The sequence below is a fragment of the Pseudozyma hubeiensis genome (assembly GCF_000403515.1).
Source record: "Pseudozyma hubeiensis SY62 DNA, scaffold: PHS8, whole genome shotgun sequence".
Taxonomy (NCBI): domain Eukaryota; kingdom Fungi; phylum Basidiomycota; class Ustilaginomycetes; order Ustilaginales; family Ustilaginaceae; genus Pseudozyma; species Pseudozyma hubeiensis.
Genome location: NW_012133790.1, coordinates 237993 through 252817, shown reverse-complemented (window position 1 = coordinate 252817; position 14825 = coordinate 237993). Strand labels below are relative to the sequence as shown.

General features: G+C 57.6%; 5 protein-coding genes across 5 annotated transcripts; all 5 read left to right on the top strand.

Moving 5' to 3' along the window:
* Positions 1 to 168: 168 nt before the first annotated feature.
* On the top strand, positions 169 to 1372 carry PHSY_000593 (vesicle-mediated transport-related protein; the record flags this gene model as incomplete). The annotated part of the gene is made up of 3 exons (XM_012331229.1): positions 169 to 854; positions 942 to 1104; positions 1226 to 1372. The coding sequence occupies 3 exons, from the start codon at positions 169 to 171 to the stop codon at positions 1370 to 1372; spliced, it is 996 nt and encodes a 331-aa protein (XP_012186619.1).
* Positions 1373 to 1504: 132 nt separating this feature from the next.
* On the top strand, positions 1505 to 6769 carry PHSY_000592 (hypothetical protein; the record flags this gene model as incomplete). The annotated part of the gene is made up of 1 exon (XM_012331228.1): positions 1505 to 6769. The coding sequence occupies one exon, from the start codon at positions 1505 to 1507 to the stop codon at positions 6767 to 6769; it is 5265 nt and encodes a 1754-aa protein (XP_012186618.1).
* Positions 6770 to 6961: 192 nt separating this feature from the next.
* On the top strand, positions 6962 to 8506 carry PHSY_000591 (glycosyltransferase; the record flags this gene model as incomplete). Its single annotated transcript, XM_012331227.1, has 3 exons — positions 6962 to 7051; positions 7115 to 7706; positions 7812 to 8506. 3 exons carry the CDS (start codon positions 6962 to 6964, stop codon positions 8504 to 8506), a joined length of 1377 nt encoding a protein of 458 aa, XP_012186617.1.
* Positions 8507 to 8795: 289 nt separating this feature from the next.
* Positions 8796 to 10202, top strand: PHSY_000590 (hypothetical protein; the record flags this gene model as incomplete). The annotated part of the gene is made up of 1 exon (XM_012331226.1): positions 8796 to 10202. One exon carries the CDS (start codon positions 8796 to 8798, stop codon positions 10200 to 10202), a length of 1407 nt encoding a protein of 468 aa, XP_012186616.1.
* A 124-nt stretch (positions 10203 to 10326) lies between these two features.
* PHSY_000589 (alanyl-tRNA synthetase) lies at positions 10327 to 14752 on the top strand (the record flags this gene model as incomplete). The annotated part of the gene is made up of 2 exons (XM_012331225.1): positions 10327 to 10740; positions 11276 to 14752. 2 exons carry the CDS (start codon positions 10327 to 10329, stop codon positions 14750 to 14752), a joined length of 3891 nt encoding a protein of 1296 aa, XP_012186615.1.
* Between the last annotated feature and the right edge of the window lie 73 nt (positions 14753 to 14825).

Here is a 14825-nt window from a genome sequence, read left to right as displayed (position 1 = left end):
GTGTGTGTTTCGACCGACCGTGTGAAATGTGACGCGAAGAGGCAGAGAGAGCGAGAGCGAGAGCGAGAGCGAGAGCGAGAGCGCTTGGATCACCTCGACACAGCCCGAACCGCAACTAACACTTGTTCCGTCTCATCATCCTCATCCGCACCCCCCTTTGGAAACAACATGTCGGCCATCTTCGACTCATCGTCGCCCTATGGCTACGGCGCTCAGCCTTCCGGATCAAAAGCTTCGCAAGCTACGTCACCCGGTCAGGCAGGCAATCCGCTCGACTTTTACAGCAACCCCTCTTCCAACCAGCAATTTTCGTCCTACTACTCGACGGGGAGCGGGCACGATGGATACGCCACAGGCAGCAACGCGCGGCCATCTCTGGAAGGCAACATGTCGTCTTCGGCGGGATATGCGCCAGGATCAGCTGCACACGCCATGATGAGTTCGCAGATGGGCTTCTGGTCCGCCTTCGGCACCGGTGGCTTTCCCGACGAACCCCCGCTCATGGAGGAGCTCGGCATCAATATTGGTCACATCGTCGACAAGACTCTGACCGTGCTCAATCCTCTACACAGTTACTCGGCCTCTCATGCCAAAGACGCACACATGATGGACGACGCCGATCTCGCAGGGCCGCTGTTGTTCTGTTTCATCTTTGGCATGACGCTCCTCTTGGCTGGCAAGAGTCAGTTCGGATACGTATACGGAGTCGCTCTACTAGGAGCCGTCAGCATCTACACACTGCTCAATCTCATGAGCGAAGGAGGCATCGACGCGTATCGAGTCGCCTCGGTTCTTGGTTATTGTCTCTTGCCTCTTTGCATCCTCAGCACCGCAAGCATCGTTGTTCGGCTAGAGTAAGTGTTTCCGTTGCCGCGTAATGACAACCTCCAGTCTTGATTGCTGACTCCCTGCAAATCCATCTGTTCTTGCTTACCCAACAGCTCGTTCATAGGATACATTGTCTCACCCCTGTTCATCCTCTGGTGTTCGACTTCGGCCTCGGGCATCTTTGTCTCGATCCTCCGGTTGTCAGAGCAGCGTCTACTCGTGGCATATCCTGTCGGTCTCTTCTACGCTTGCTTCGCTCTCCTGAGCGTGTTCGATGTCGGTCAATAAGCTATGTCGATCAAAGCGTCTCTTTGCACAATCGCGTTCCTCAGCCGCACTGAAATGCATTTTTCGATCGCTCCTTGCACGGAAAATCTGCTCTTCCCATCAACCACAGAGCAACGGCGAAGCCCGTGAAATGGACTTGTGTGTGATTTGGCTGTGTCTCATCCTACCTCTTCGACTGTTGCAGACCTGCTTGAGCATCATCAAAGCAAGACGAAATGGTGGAATTCGGCGAAATCGTCGGGAGCTGGAACGCTAGAAGAACTGAAAAATTGAAAGGAAAACCAGAAAAAGTCAAAAAGGGTTCTTTTGATCCTCCTCCATCTTTTTGTTCTTCATCACCCCGCCCGCCTGATCCTTGGCGCCTGGTGTGCCTCGCAACTCGATCACGATGGTCAAGGCCAAGACGGATCTAGCGGCGCCTGAGGCAGTACTCCAGCTACTGGCGCACATAGAAGCTGTCCAGCTGGTGCCGCAAAATGACGCTCCCTCGACCAGCAGCGATGCTCCACCGCTGTTCCTGGACAAGCCTCTTTCCTTGCTTCAGCAATGCCTCGACCTCGCCTTGGAGTCTTCCGACGAGCTCTCGCCATCCTTCAAATACGGTCTCGATGCGCTTCATCTTTGGGCCACACATCTCGCCGCATTGCTCTCCCGACCGTCCGCTGCTAATCTCTCGGTCGACAAAAAGCAGCAGCTTTTCCCTGCAGAGCACCAGCTCAGCATTGCCGATGTCATCTGGTCCGCCTGTCATTCCGAGCGCACGCAAGTATCCTCGAGATCCAAGGCCATCTTCGAGGCCATCATCGCCCTGCTCGACTCCATTTACCAGTCGCCCGCCACTGCAAGCAGGCTTCCGTCAAAAGCACAGCTGCCATACCCATCTGAAAGCGTCTGCCTCAAAACTCTCGTCGACCGCTCTTTGGAGCAACTCGAGCGCAAGCAGTCTCCCATCGTGCTCGAAGTCGTCGTGGCCAAATACGGCTCGGAGCCTTTCTTCGTCGCAACACCTGGCGGCGCCACCCTCGTTGATTCCGACATCTACGAGCGAATGATCCGCGGCCTTGGCACCGTCGATGGAGGTGCGAATAGGAGGTCTCGGCTGGCACTCAGCTTCCTTGCAGCCAGAGCACAAGACCTTGAGTGTCAGCTCTCTTCCCCATCTAAAAGCGACCGCACAGACGCATCCGAACCGCAATCTTGGCAGACATGGGTCAACGTCTGGATCCAGCCTCTCAATTCGGCGCTGAAGGACGGAGGTGAACGGCTCAGGTCCGGTCTCGCATCCTACCACCTCGCTGCGCTCTTCGACTTCGATCAACGCATCTTTCCTACCCTTCTCGACAGTCTGCTCTCCAGTTCGGTTCCGCAGGAAGAACTCAAGGTAGAAAGCGTCTTCTTGGTGCTCCGGATCGCAAAGTTCCAAGGCCTGTGTCGCATCGATACCGCCCCAGACTTTGCTACCGAACAACGATCCGATGGCAAACCTACTCAGGTCATCGTTCCTGCTTCGTTGCTTAAGGACTGCATCTTGGCTGCGGCAAGCGATCTCCAGATCGCTGCCCTCTCGTTGGTCATCGAATCCAAGACGCCAGCCGCCCCGCTCACCACGGCCGAGTTCGACATCCTCCGCACCTTCTTTCCTTACAGCTTGACCATCACCAATCCAGCAGCAAGGGGTGAACTGCGTGGGTTCTTCGTCAAGCTTCTCACTCGACTCCGCGCCAGCACCTACGCCCTTGCTCGAGACATGGCCAGAATTACCCGCATCGACGAGGCGGAGCAATATCCGCACGAAAAGGAGAATCTCGCCGTCATGCGAGCCACCTTCGACGCAAGTCGAGACTTTTTGGAATGGATGGTCCAGCTGATCCGAGCCACGCTCCATGCCGGCGCATCGTACCAGGCCAGCATCACCTCGCTCACTTTTTTGGACCTCATCCTCGAAAGCGGTGTCGACTCACGATTCTCCAACGGCGCGCAGCAAAAGGAAGGTGGCACGGCGCTCAGCAAGAATGCAGGTCTCTCGCTCAACAAGTCCAAGCAGGTCTTTATGCAAGAGTTTCCCTTCAGCATCGACCTCATCTCGCCCTCGCTCGTCAAGCTGCTGCTTTCTTGCTCCGAGATCTCGTACGACGACATCCAGGCTCGAGCGCTGAGCATGCTCGCGCGCTTCCCTGCCCCGCTCGCCGGTCTCGAGACGGTCGACGAAGCGGCTACACGCATCTTGGGCCGCGCCGCTGAGCTGCTGACCAGCACGAGGGATTTCAAATCTGCCGCTGCATCCAAGTTGATTCAGCTGTATCGACAAATCTACATGCAACAGCTCGGCCATCGACCTGCCTCTCTGCTCTGCTTCATTGGCGTCGCTTCCAACTCCCCTTCGACCCCCTGCGCTGACACAACTTTGTCGCTCATCTTTGATCTCTTCCAATTTCTTGACCACCACGTTCAAGTCGCAGAGCAGGGGAGGATTCTCGAAGCTGCCACCTCTCACCCTTTACACGGAACCCTCGTCACGCTGCAGGAACTCTTTGCCACCATCTCTGTCCACACCCTCTCGGACTCTGACCGTCAGTCCTTCCGAGATGCCGTACACAGAGCACAGGAGCTCATCGACAGAGTGTGGCTGGTCACCAAGGCCGTGCTATGCAATTCGGCACCAGAAGGCAGCACAAAGGCGGACGATGCCAAAGACGCCAACGTCGGACTGGACCAGCCCGCCTCTCATGAGACGGCCCTTGCGATGCAGGTGGCCGACTTCGATGCAAAGGCCGCCTTCATGCAACCCCAAGAAGAGTCCAATGCAGGTCCCAAGCACCAAGTCATCTTGTCCTACTCGTGGAGAGGCATGAAGGAGGCAAGTGCTCTCTTGGGTGTCCTTGTTGCGATCACACTCACACCGCCTCCTGCGCCGCGTGGCAAGAAGAGCTCTCAACCAGATTTGCAGATGAGTCACGTCTGGCGCGACGTTTACACGGTACAGGACATCGAGGCCGTCGGGCAGCGCTTCAACATGTGGCTCACCCAAGTTCGTCATCGAGGCGCTTTCAGCACAATCTATCCAGCCTACTGCAACGCAGCCACAGCCATCGTGCGGAGTCAGGCACCGGACATCGCCAGCTTGCCTGAGCAGTGGATCGCTGCGTTCCTCGACACGGTGGCGCAGCCCGGCTCTCAGCTCAGCATCACCCGCCGCAGCGCCGGCATTGGGTACGCTGTGCTTGCCCTCGTCAGTGCTCAGCCCAACAAGGCAAATCCTTCGGTGCTCCGCTCCACGGTGAGCCGTCTCATGCACATCGCAACGCACGATTCGTCGCAGCCCGATGTCATGCCCGTAGCATCCATCCATGCGCTCAACATCTTGCGGGTCCTCGTGATGGACGGAGGCTTGACGGACCACATGTCGTCCTACCTTGGCTCGCTCCTCGAGCTCACCATCAGCAAGTTCCGATCGCGCTTCTGGGGACTGCGCAACGTCAGCATGATGCTCTTCTCGTCGTTAAGCATCAAAATTTTCGGAAGCCGCAACATCAACAAGGAGACAAAGGACGCACGGATGCCGATCGACGAATTTTTCGCAGCGTATCCCAACCTCGATGCTTTCCTCCGACGTGTGCTCAGCGATACCAGCGCTGAAGACGTCAACTGCGATGACGGAGCCGAGTCCAGCCTGTTCGCCGTGGTCATGCTCTTCAGCAGGATGCAGGCGCCAGAGAACGAACCGGTGAGGCGAGACGAAGCAGATCGGATGCAGGGTTATCGCACCTTGCTGTTGGAATGTCTTGCCAACAAGGTTTGGAAGGTGCGAGAGGTAGCGGCAAAAGCGTACTCTGCCTTCGTCCCGCTCAGGACGGCAGCACAGCACGCATCTATCGTCCTTGATACGATCGGTCTGCAGTCGCAGAACGACGCACATGGCAAGCTCATGCTGCTTCAAAGGTTGATCAAAAGCGTGGCGGATGCGGCAGCGCCAACGTCCGCTCTGGCGAAGGATGTGGCTGTACTCTCCGAATCGCTAGCAGCGAACGCGAGCAAGCTGCTGGAGAGGAACCAGTGTCATGTCACGCAGGCGGCTTTCCTGGAAGTGGTGCAAGACCTGATTGGCATTCGGGACGCCGCTTTTCTCGATACTGCCGGCCATCTCGTTCGGGTGGTGGCAATTTGGACCTCGATGCTGCTCGCAGATGTGGAGAGACCCGATGTGCTGGCAAAGCTGGTCCGCTCGCCTGGTGGACCAGCATTGCTCGGCGTCTGCTCCCGTCTGCAACTGCAGGTGGCGGCGAGAGGTTCCGGATCCGACACCTTCGTGGAGATGTGTACACGTCACATCACTTGCGCGTCACCGGACGTGCGCATCGCTTGTCTCGAGGCGCTCATCAGTGACGACGGCATCGGCGCTTTGCAGCAATCGTTGCTCCGACAACCTCAACTTGCTGCTCCTTTCGTACGCAAGCTTCATGCGACTGCACTCGACGAAGAGGAAGGCATCTGGCATCGCGTCCATTCGGCCGAAGTTCTGCATCAGATTGCCATTCGAGAGTGTGCGGAAGGCGCTTCCTGGCTCACGCGTGTCTTCACCGATGTTGCGCTCGTGTCTGAAGCTGCGTCAATCGCTCGCGTGGTACGCAGCACTGTCTGCGTACCGTTGCGAGAGGCGCTGCTGCCTTACCTCTCTGACATGTGCAAAGGGCTCTTGGACAGGCCGTCCGTTGCTGACGGTGCACTGAGCGTGTTCCAGCAGTGGTCTTGGGCAGTGACGAGGTGCGCAGACGACTATGCTTCAGTGCAGTCGCGCGAGGCGGCCTGCGAAGCCTTGCGAGTCCTCGGATCGTTTCTCTTCCCCGCCTCGTCTGCAGCCTCATTGCAGCAGATACCGTCGGATGACGCGACGGCTCCTTCGCTGTTCGAAGCTCGCATCGCCGCCATCGACCTGCTTACAGACGATGATGAAGAGGTACGCGCTGAAGCAGCCGCCATGATTGGCGAGACGATTTCGGCTGTTACCGGCAGCTCGACTGCAGGTGTCGCCGCGACTCGGTGCGAAGCAATGCAACACTTGGCACGACGAGGCGGAGCCAGCCCGGACTTGTCCACCGATCGAGCCTGGAGCTGGATGGCGGCCGTCTATGCTACGAAGCAGTCTTCGAATACGAGATACCTGTGGAGTAGGTATGTTCTCGATCAGCTGATCCCCTCTTCGGCGGCGATGGAAGAGCTGTTCGAAGAGGCGCTGGCGCCCGACACGGTGCTGTTCGTTGACGAGAGGCCGAATCAATTCCGTGATCCCGAGGCGACTCTGCGACGTGCCGCCAGATTTGTGGATCTTGCATCGCTCGAGGCGGCTGAGCGTGCAGCGATCGAACAACGGACAACGCAAGGTCTCGTCCGTCTCGAGGAAGCGCTTGCAAGCGGCACGAAGCACGAGGCAGTGGCAACACACACGCTTGCGATGCGATTGCTGCTGACACGACAGTTGCTCGATCGAGACGCCTCATCCGATGCAGATACGACGGCTTCGTCTCTCGCTTCGCGGCTAGGGATCGATTCATCGTCCTTCGAGACGCTCTCTCCCACGGGCTCAAGGATCGGAATGGTGCAAGAGGACAAGGCTGATCCAGATGCGAGCGCGCAGCCTCGCTACAACATCGCGTGAGCAATGACCCTTGCCCTCCCCTCGTGCGATCACGAACTCAGCTTTACACGAGCATGTCACCATCCATTCGCTGTTAGACAATGAAACTGACTCGACCCAAACCTTCATCTTGCCTCGCTCTGTACTGTCTGTTCCGCATGTGTGTCGTCGATATGACTCTGTGATCTCGACCTGGCTGTCCGCTGGCACAGAATGGTCTCGGATTTCTTCTATCCAAACGTCGGCGGCGTGGAAGGACACATCTACTTTCTCGGAGGTCGACTCTTGTCTCTCGGTCACAAGGTGAGCCTGCTTTGCGAATGCGTGTCTCTTTGCATCTGCTGACCCCATTTTCACCTCGCACAGGTGATCGTCATCACCCATTCCTACGCACCGGACCGAGTTGGCGTGCGCTACCTCTCCAACGGACTGAAAGTCTACCATGTGCCGTACCAGGTTATTGCACGGCAAGACACTCTCCCCAACTTCTTCGCACTCTTCCCCGCCCTACGATCCATTCTGATCCGCGAACAGATTCAGATCGTGCACGGACACCAAGCGCTATCGTCGATGGCGCACGAAGGCATCCTCCACGCCCGCACGATGGGTCTGCGCGCCGTGTTCACCGACCACAGCCTGTTCGGATTTTCGGACACGGCGTCAATCTTGACCAACAAGCTGCTGCGATTTGCGCTGAGCGACATCGACGCAGTGGTGTGCGTCTCGCACACAGGCAAGGAGAATACGACGTTGCGGGCGAATCTGGATCCAGCCAAGGTGTCGGTGATCCCGAATGCGGTGGTGGCGGAGCAGTTCTTGCCGGATGCCACGCGGGCAAGGTCGGACAAGCTGACTGTGGTGGTGTTGAGCCGTCTGATGTACCGAAAGGGGATCGATTTGCTCATTGCTGCGATTCCAAGGCTTTGTGCTGCTCATCCCGATTTGCAGTTCCTCATTGGTAAGTCAATACTTATCGTCTCTGATCGAAGTATGGAGGTAGCAAGCTGACAAATTGTCGCAATGTTTGTGGTACTTGGTGCTCACTCGCTCTGCTGACTCGCAGGCGGAGACGGACCGAAACGAGTGGAACTGGAGCAGATGCGAGAGCGATTCCTGCTGCAAGATCGAGTCGAGCTTTGCGGAGCGGTACGTCAAGGCGACGTGCGAGACCACCTGACACGCGGGACCATCTTCCTCAACACCTCGTTGACAGAGGCGTTCGGCACGGGCATCATCGAAGCCGCATGCGCTGGTCTTTTTGTTGTCTCAACGCGCGTCGGCGGCATCCCAGAGGTGCTGCCACCTGCCATGGTGCGGCTGGCCAGACCGGAGGAGGACGACATTGTACGAGCGATGGACGACGCGATCGCATACGTTCGAGCAGGCAAGCACGATCCGTTGGCGTATCACGAAGCGGTGAAGCACATGTATTCGTGGTCGGACGTTGCAAAGCGGGTCAACGGTGTTTACCGCCAAGCGATGGAGAACGACTTGCCTCGACCGGCACAACGTCTGGCCAAGTACAATGCGGGAGGGGTGATCGCAGGTAAGATCTTTGTGATCATCGTAGTCGTGGACATGTTTTTCCTCAAGCTGTTGGAGTGGTGGTTGCCCGATCGTTGCATCGATCGCTGTCCTGCTTTCCGGCCCCACCATCTCGAGACGAAGGAGGCAATGCCGTCAGACTCTGACGCGCAGTCGCCGACCGTCAAGATGCCCGAGGAAGAGGCTCAAGCCATAGCAGAGCTCCTTTCTTGAGGCAGTTCTCGGGCTTCTCAAATCATGTATTTGTATACAATTGCAACTGTACAACAGCTTCCAGAGAGCGTGTCGCCAGACGGACGGAAGGCTCGCTTTACGCGCGAACGAAAGAAACGAGTCGCGTCCTGGAAAGTGTCACTTTTCGGCAAAATGCTCGGGTATCGGCAGAATAATGAGCTCAGTTTTTCCTTGCTTCAATCCTCTCTGGTCATCCTTCCGCTTCTCTTCTCCATCAGCTCATGTTGCTTCGACCATGTAGTGCGGGTGTCAACCTCGCATCGACACCATGACAGATCACGAACAAGTGCCAGCTGCAGTGACACGCCTGCTCGCAGCGAGGTACCCGACACTCGGGATCGATCCTTCTTGGTTGTCAAATTGCGTCAGAGACATCCGTCAACGAGGTTCCGCGCTATCAGGACCGGATCAGCTTGCGAGATCAGTAAGGCAGGAGCTGCTCGAATCGGATTTGTCCGACGTGGTAGCTGCTTCGTACGGCCGACTCACCACCGAAGCTCTCGGATCCTCCTCTGGCAAGATCGGCGACTCGGGCCGTGGCGCGATCCTGGTCCAGATCGAGAGCATGATCGATATCGGCTACTCTGCTTCGTCTCAGCTCGAGATCGCCGAAGCTCGTAGGGAAGCACGCCGTGCCAACGTCGATCCGAACGATGTGCCCGCAGAAGCAAAAGCGGCAGCAGACTCGGACCACATGGCCGACTTCCAAGCGCAAGAAGACGACAAGATCCAAACTACCACCGTCTATCCGAGACGCATGCTCAAGCTCGAGCTTTCGGATGGTAGCAAGAGCGGCAAGGTTTCTGCCGTAGAGCTGCAGCGCGTTAGCGACCTGGATATGAACACGACCAGGATAGGTGCGAAACTGCTTCTCAAGGGCGCCTCTATCATGGACGGGTGCTTGATGATAACGCCTCAGACGGTGTCGTTGGAAGGTGGATATGCGCCTGAGAAGCATCGGGTGGCGGAAGACAAATTTATCGACAAGCTGAGGGCTCAGCTCGGGAAGGCTCCGCAAAGCCATACGCAGGCAAACGGCGCACACAGTACTGCGACACTCACCTCCAACGGTGTTGGGAATCCCCATCAGAACGCCAATGCAGTGGAACGCGGCTTTAGTCCCGACGACGACGAAAGCGAGTTATTGGCAGCACTCGAAGCGGAAGAAGAGATGATGGTCGCGGCTGCCACTTCTTCGAAAGGAGGCCTGGCATCGACGGAGACAAAGCCCGCATCCTCGAGCAATAATGTCCAGAAGCCTTCGTCTAGTGCGGCTCTTGCTTCGGCGAACCAAGCAGCGGCGGTAGCAGCGGGGCGTCAGCGCGCAACACTGATCCTCCCAGAGGGTATGACGCAAGCCTCAGCTGAAACACCTCGCAGCCAGCGGTCGGATGCGCCGCCAAGAGCGAGTGCGACGCAGCAAGACCCAATCTTGCTGATCGACAGCGATGGCGATGAAAATGACGATGACGATGACGATGACGATGACGATGATGAAGAATTTTTGGTCGCTCTTCCGGACGCTTTGCTGAGCGGGGCAGATGAAGCGGTCGAACACGAGCAGAAGCGACCTCGACCAGAGCCCAACAGACTTGGCGCGACGTCTTCAGCGGCGCTCAGCAACTCTCGAGAACAGCCTATTGTCATCGGATCCTCGCCCGAGGCGGAGCGATAGGCGGATGTAATCCATCGAACACGAACACAATGACACTTTCGGGCGATGCAATTGGCGCAGAAAATGTTTCTAATGTGTGGGCTGCTCATCTCTCAGCGCCGAGAGGCGGTCTAGTGGTATCAGCATGCTGATCACGCTCGTCGGAGCGTTCCTTGGAAGCTGCTACCAGACCAACGCCAGGTACGCGCCTCACATCCTCTCGATCCTCCACAGCCGTTGCCGCTTCTCTGGCACCTGCACCTCGACCTGGTGCTTGCTGAAACAGATCTTTGAAGCCACGCTCGCCGTCCCACTTGTTGAACATCTGGGCGCATTCCTCAGCGTTCGGCTGCCCCGCCAAAGGATCAGCGCCGTGCTCGATCAGCAACCGCACGACATCGTCAAACCCCTTGAACACGGCTCCTGCGACAATGCTCTGGCCTCGACCGTTGAGCTGGTTCGGATCGGGCGTGCCTCGCCATCCGCGAGCTCCGTCGGAGGCGTGCTGCGACTGCTGCGACTCGGTCAGCATCCGTCGCACCAGATCGGCGTGGCCGTGGTAAGAGGCGAGCATGAGTAGCGTATCGCCCCGGTTGTTGGTGAGGTTGGGCGGAAGACCGGCGGCGCAGTAATCAAGCAATGTGGCGTCACCTTGTCGAGCGAGGTCGAACATCTGTCAGATTCAGGGCGTGGAAAGAACGCCACCATATTCGTCAGACTACGGAAGAATGCAAACGGCGTTCTGCGGCATTGCACTCACTCTGTTTGCCAGATCGATCGCAGCGTCGGGAAGCTGCGCCACCGAGTGGGCCCCTTGCGGCGTTGGAGGCTGAGGTGGCGGCGTGGCCTGTGTGGTGTGCGAGACGGGCGTCATCGTTATTCCTCTTGAAGGTGATAGCTTGTACCCTGTGTCGAGTATCAATGGCGAACAGAGAGGTGATGGTCGGTCGAAAGCTAGTGTTGTGAGCATGTCCTCCGATACGAGGGTCATGGAAGGTCAAGGGTCTGGTTGGACCCTGAATCATTAGTGAGCGTTGCAGAAGAGTGCATAAGGGTGGAGGATGGGTTACGGGTGATTATGTAATTGCAATTAGGACGAGTCACACGTGATGCGGGACTCTCAAGCCCTTTGGTCGGCAACGCCGCATTGCATTCCAGAAGAAACAAGTCACATAACTTACGCGGTCGTGCGCATTCGAAAGGCACACAAAAAAGAAATTTGGCGTATCGCTCACAGCCTCGCTCGCTCTTTATCTCTCTCGTCCTCACCATCATTCCTCTCCTCGTCGCTTCTTGCTGCTTCTCGTATCGACAGCGGCAAGCATTCGTTTCCATCTTTAATTCCCGATCGGTTGATGCCAACGGCTCGTGCCTGCACTCTTCTGGCTCCTGGTATCGCACGCTCGCTTTCGGTCATTTCTCCACGTCGATTGGCTCCCTATCAAAGAGCCTATACTTCCCTGGTCCGCACGGCCGAGCTTGACCTCACGCCTACTAGACATCCGCAGCGCTCGATCGCTTCCATCTCTTCCGTCCAGTCTTCGAGTCGACCCTCGCGCCGCCTTTCTGCCCCTCGCCGTCTGCACGCATCGTCCACCATGACCGACACGCTGCCAACCTCGGGCGGCCTCGACGCTAGCACCAGCTCGCGCTTCGGCGACTGGCCCGCCACAAAGGTGCGAGACACCTTCACCGGCTACTTCAAGGAGCGCGCACACACCTTTGTCCCGTCCTCCTCCACCATCCCTTACGATGACCCTACACTCCTCTTTGCCAACGCCGGCATGAACCAGTACAAGCCCATCTTCCTCGGCATTGCAGACCCAAACTCTTCCTTCGGCTCTATGAAGCGTGCAGTCAACTCGCAAAAGTGCATCCGTGCAGGCGGTAAGCACAACGACCTCGACGATGTCGGCAAGGACACCTACCACCACACTTTCTTCGAGATGCTGGGAAACTGGTCTTTTGGCGATTACTTCAAGAAGGAAGCCATCGAAATGGCATGGGAGCTGCTCACCAAGGTGTACGGTCTGCCCAAGGACCGTCTTTACGTAACGTACTTTGAAGGCGATGCCAAGCAGGGTCTCGAGCCCGATCTCGAAGCACGCGACCTTTGGCTCAGCGTCGGCGTCGAAGCCGATCACATCCTCACCGGTGATGCCAAGGACAACTTCTGGGAGATGGGTGCCACCGGCCCTTGCGGACCTTGTTCCGAGATCCACTACGACAGGATCGGCCGCCGCAACGCCTCCGACTTGGTCAACAAGGACGACCCCAACGTCATCGAGATCTGGAACAACGTCTTCATGCAGTTCAACAGAGAGGACGACGGCTCCTTGCGGCCTTTGCCCGCCAAGCACATCGACACCGGCATGGGCTTCGAGCGTCTCGTTTCCATCTTGCAGGACAAGCCATCCAACTACGACACCGACGTCTTCACTCCCATCTTCAACAAGATTCAGCAGCTCACCGGTGCCCGCGCCTACACGGGCAAGCTCGGCGCAGAGGACAAGGACGGCATCGACACTGCCTACCGCGTCGTTGCTGACCACGTTCGCACTTTGACCTTCGCCATCTCGGACGGCGGAGTGCCGGATCGCGACGGCCGTGGCTACGTCTTGCGTCGTATCTTGCGTCGAGGTACGCGCTACGTGCGCAAGTACTTCCAGGTGCCCATCGGCTCCTTCTTCTCGCAGCTCGTGCCCACCCTCGTCGATCAGATGGGCCACTTCTTCCCCGAGATCACAAAAAAGGTCGAAGATGTCAAGGCCATCCTCGATGAAGAGGAGGCCTCCTTCGCTCGCACCCTTGACCGCGGTGAGAAGCTGTTTGAAGAGTACGCCGCAAAGGCCAAGGCTGCCGGCAGCAAGCAGCTCAGCGGTAACGACGTCTGGAAGCTCTACGACACCTTCGGCTTCCCCGTCGACTTGACGCTCATCATGGCCGAGGAGCAAGGTCTCGGTGTCAACGACAAGGAGTTCGAGGCCGCCCAGGCCGAATCCAAGGAGCTCTCCAAGGCCGGCGGCAAGAAGGGTGAGGCCGAAGCGGTCAAGTTTGACGTTCACGATCTCGGCCACCTCGAAAAGGACTCGTCCGTGCCCAAGACGCAGGACGACTTCAAGTATGGCGTCAACACGGTCAAGGCCAGCGTCAAGGCCATCTACCAGGACCATGCCTTCTTCCCCGAGACCACCAAGATCAGCGACCGCGCCAAGAACTTTGGTATCCTGCTCGACCGCACGTGCCTCTACGCCGAGAGCGGTGGTCAGCAGGCCGACACGGGTTCGATCATGATCGACGGCAAGACCGAGTTTGTCGTCGAAGACGCCCAGGTATTCTCGGGCTACGTGCTCCACATCGGCCACCTTAAGCGCGGTGAGCTTTCGCTCAACGACGAAGTCGTCGTATCGTACGACCAGAGCCGACGTGGACCTTTGCAGTCGAATCACACTGCCACGCACATCCTCAACTTTGGCCTTCGCGAGATTCTCGGCGACCACATTGACCAAAAAGGCTCGCTCGTCGCACCCACCAAGCTGCGTTTCGACTTTTCGCACAAGCAGGGTGTCAACGTGCAGGAGCTCAAGAAGATCGAGGACATCTCGATCGACTGGATCAAGCGCGACGTGGGCGTCTACTCGAAGGAGATGCCTCTCGACATTGCCCAAAAGATCCCCGGTCTGCGCGCCGTGTTTGGCGAAGCTTATCCAAACCCGGTTCGTGTCGTGACGCTCGAGTACGATCTCGACACCATTGCAGGTGACATCGAGAACACCAAGTGGCGAGGAACGTCGGTCGAGTTCTGTGGAGGTACCCATGTTGCCAAGACGGGCGACATCCGCGAATTTGTCATCACCGAGGAGTCGGGTATCGCCAAGGGCATCCGACGTATCATCGCCGTCACCGGTGATGAAGCTGCCTCTGTCACCAAGGTGGCCAACGACGCCGAAGCTCGACTCTCCGAGATCGACGCCATCGAAGAGCAGTCTGCCAAAGACTCGGCCTTGAAAGCGTTTGGAACGCAACTCGCGCAGCTCGACATCAGCGTCGTACGTAAGGCCTCCCTGAACGAGACCTTCTCTTCCATCCGAAAGAAGCTCGACAGCGGACTCAAGGCCAAGGACAAAGCCGAAACCAAGCTGGTCGTGAGCGCCGTTGAAGAGCACTTCAAGACCAACCCCAACTCGACCTGCTTCATCCACAAGTTCGACGTCGGATCCAACATGAAAGCCCTCCAATCCGCCATGAACACCGTCAAGAAGATGGACAAGACCACCTACCTCTTCTCTCAGGAACTCGACGTCAACGGTACAAAGGTAGCCGACGGCAACGCGATCAAGGCCAAGGTCGTCCACGTAGCCTACGTCAGCAAGTACCATCAGAGCAAAGGTCTCAATGCAAAGGAATGGATCGAAACCAGCGCCCAGCATGTCGGCGGCAAGGGCGGTGGAAAGGCTGATTCCGCTCAGGGTATCGGAGAGATGGGCGGTCAGGCTCTGGATGACGCCGTCGAGGCCGCGAGGAGGGTGTACACGCTCAAGTGCGAGGAGAGCGGCATGCCGCTGCAGTAGACGCTCACACGATGCAAAGGAAGGGCGGACGACGGCTTTTGTGATGGCAATGCAACGCAGAATACAGCTTCGA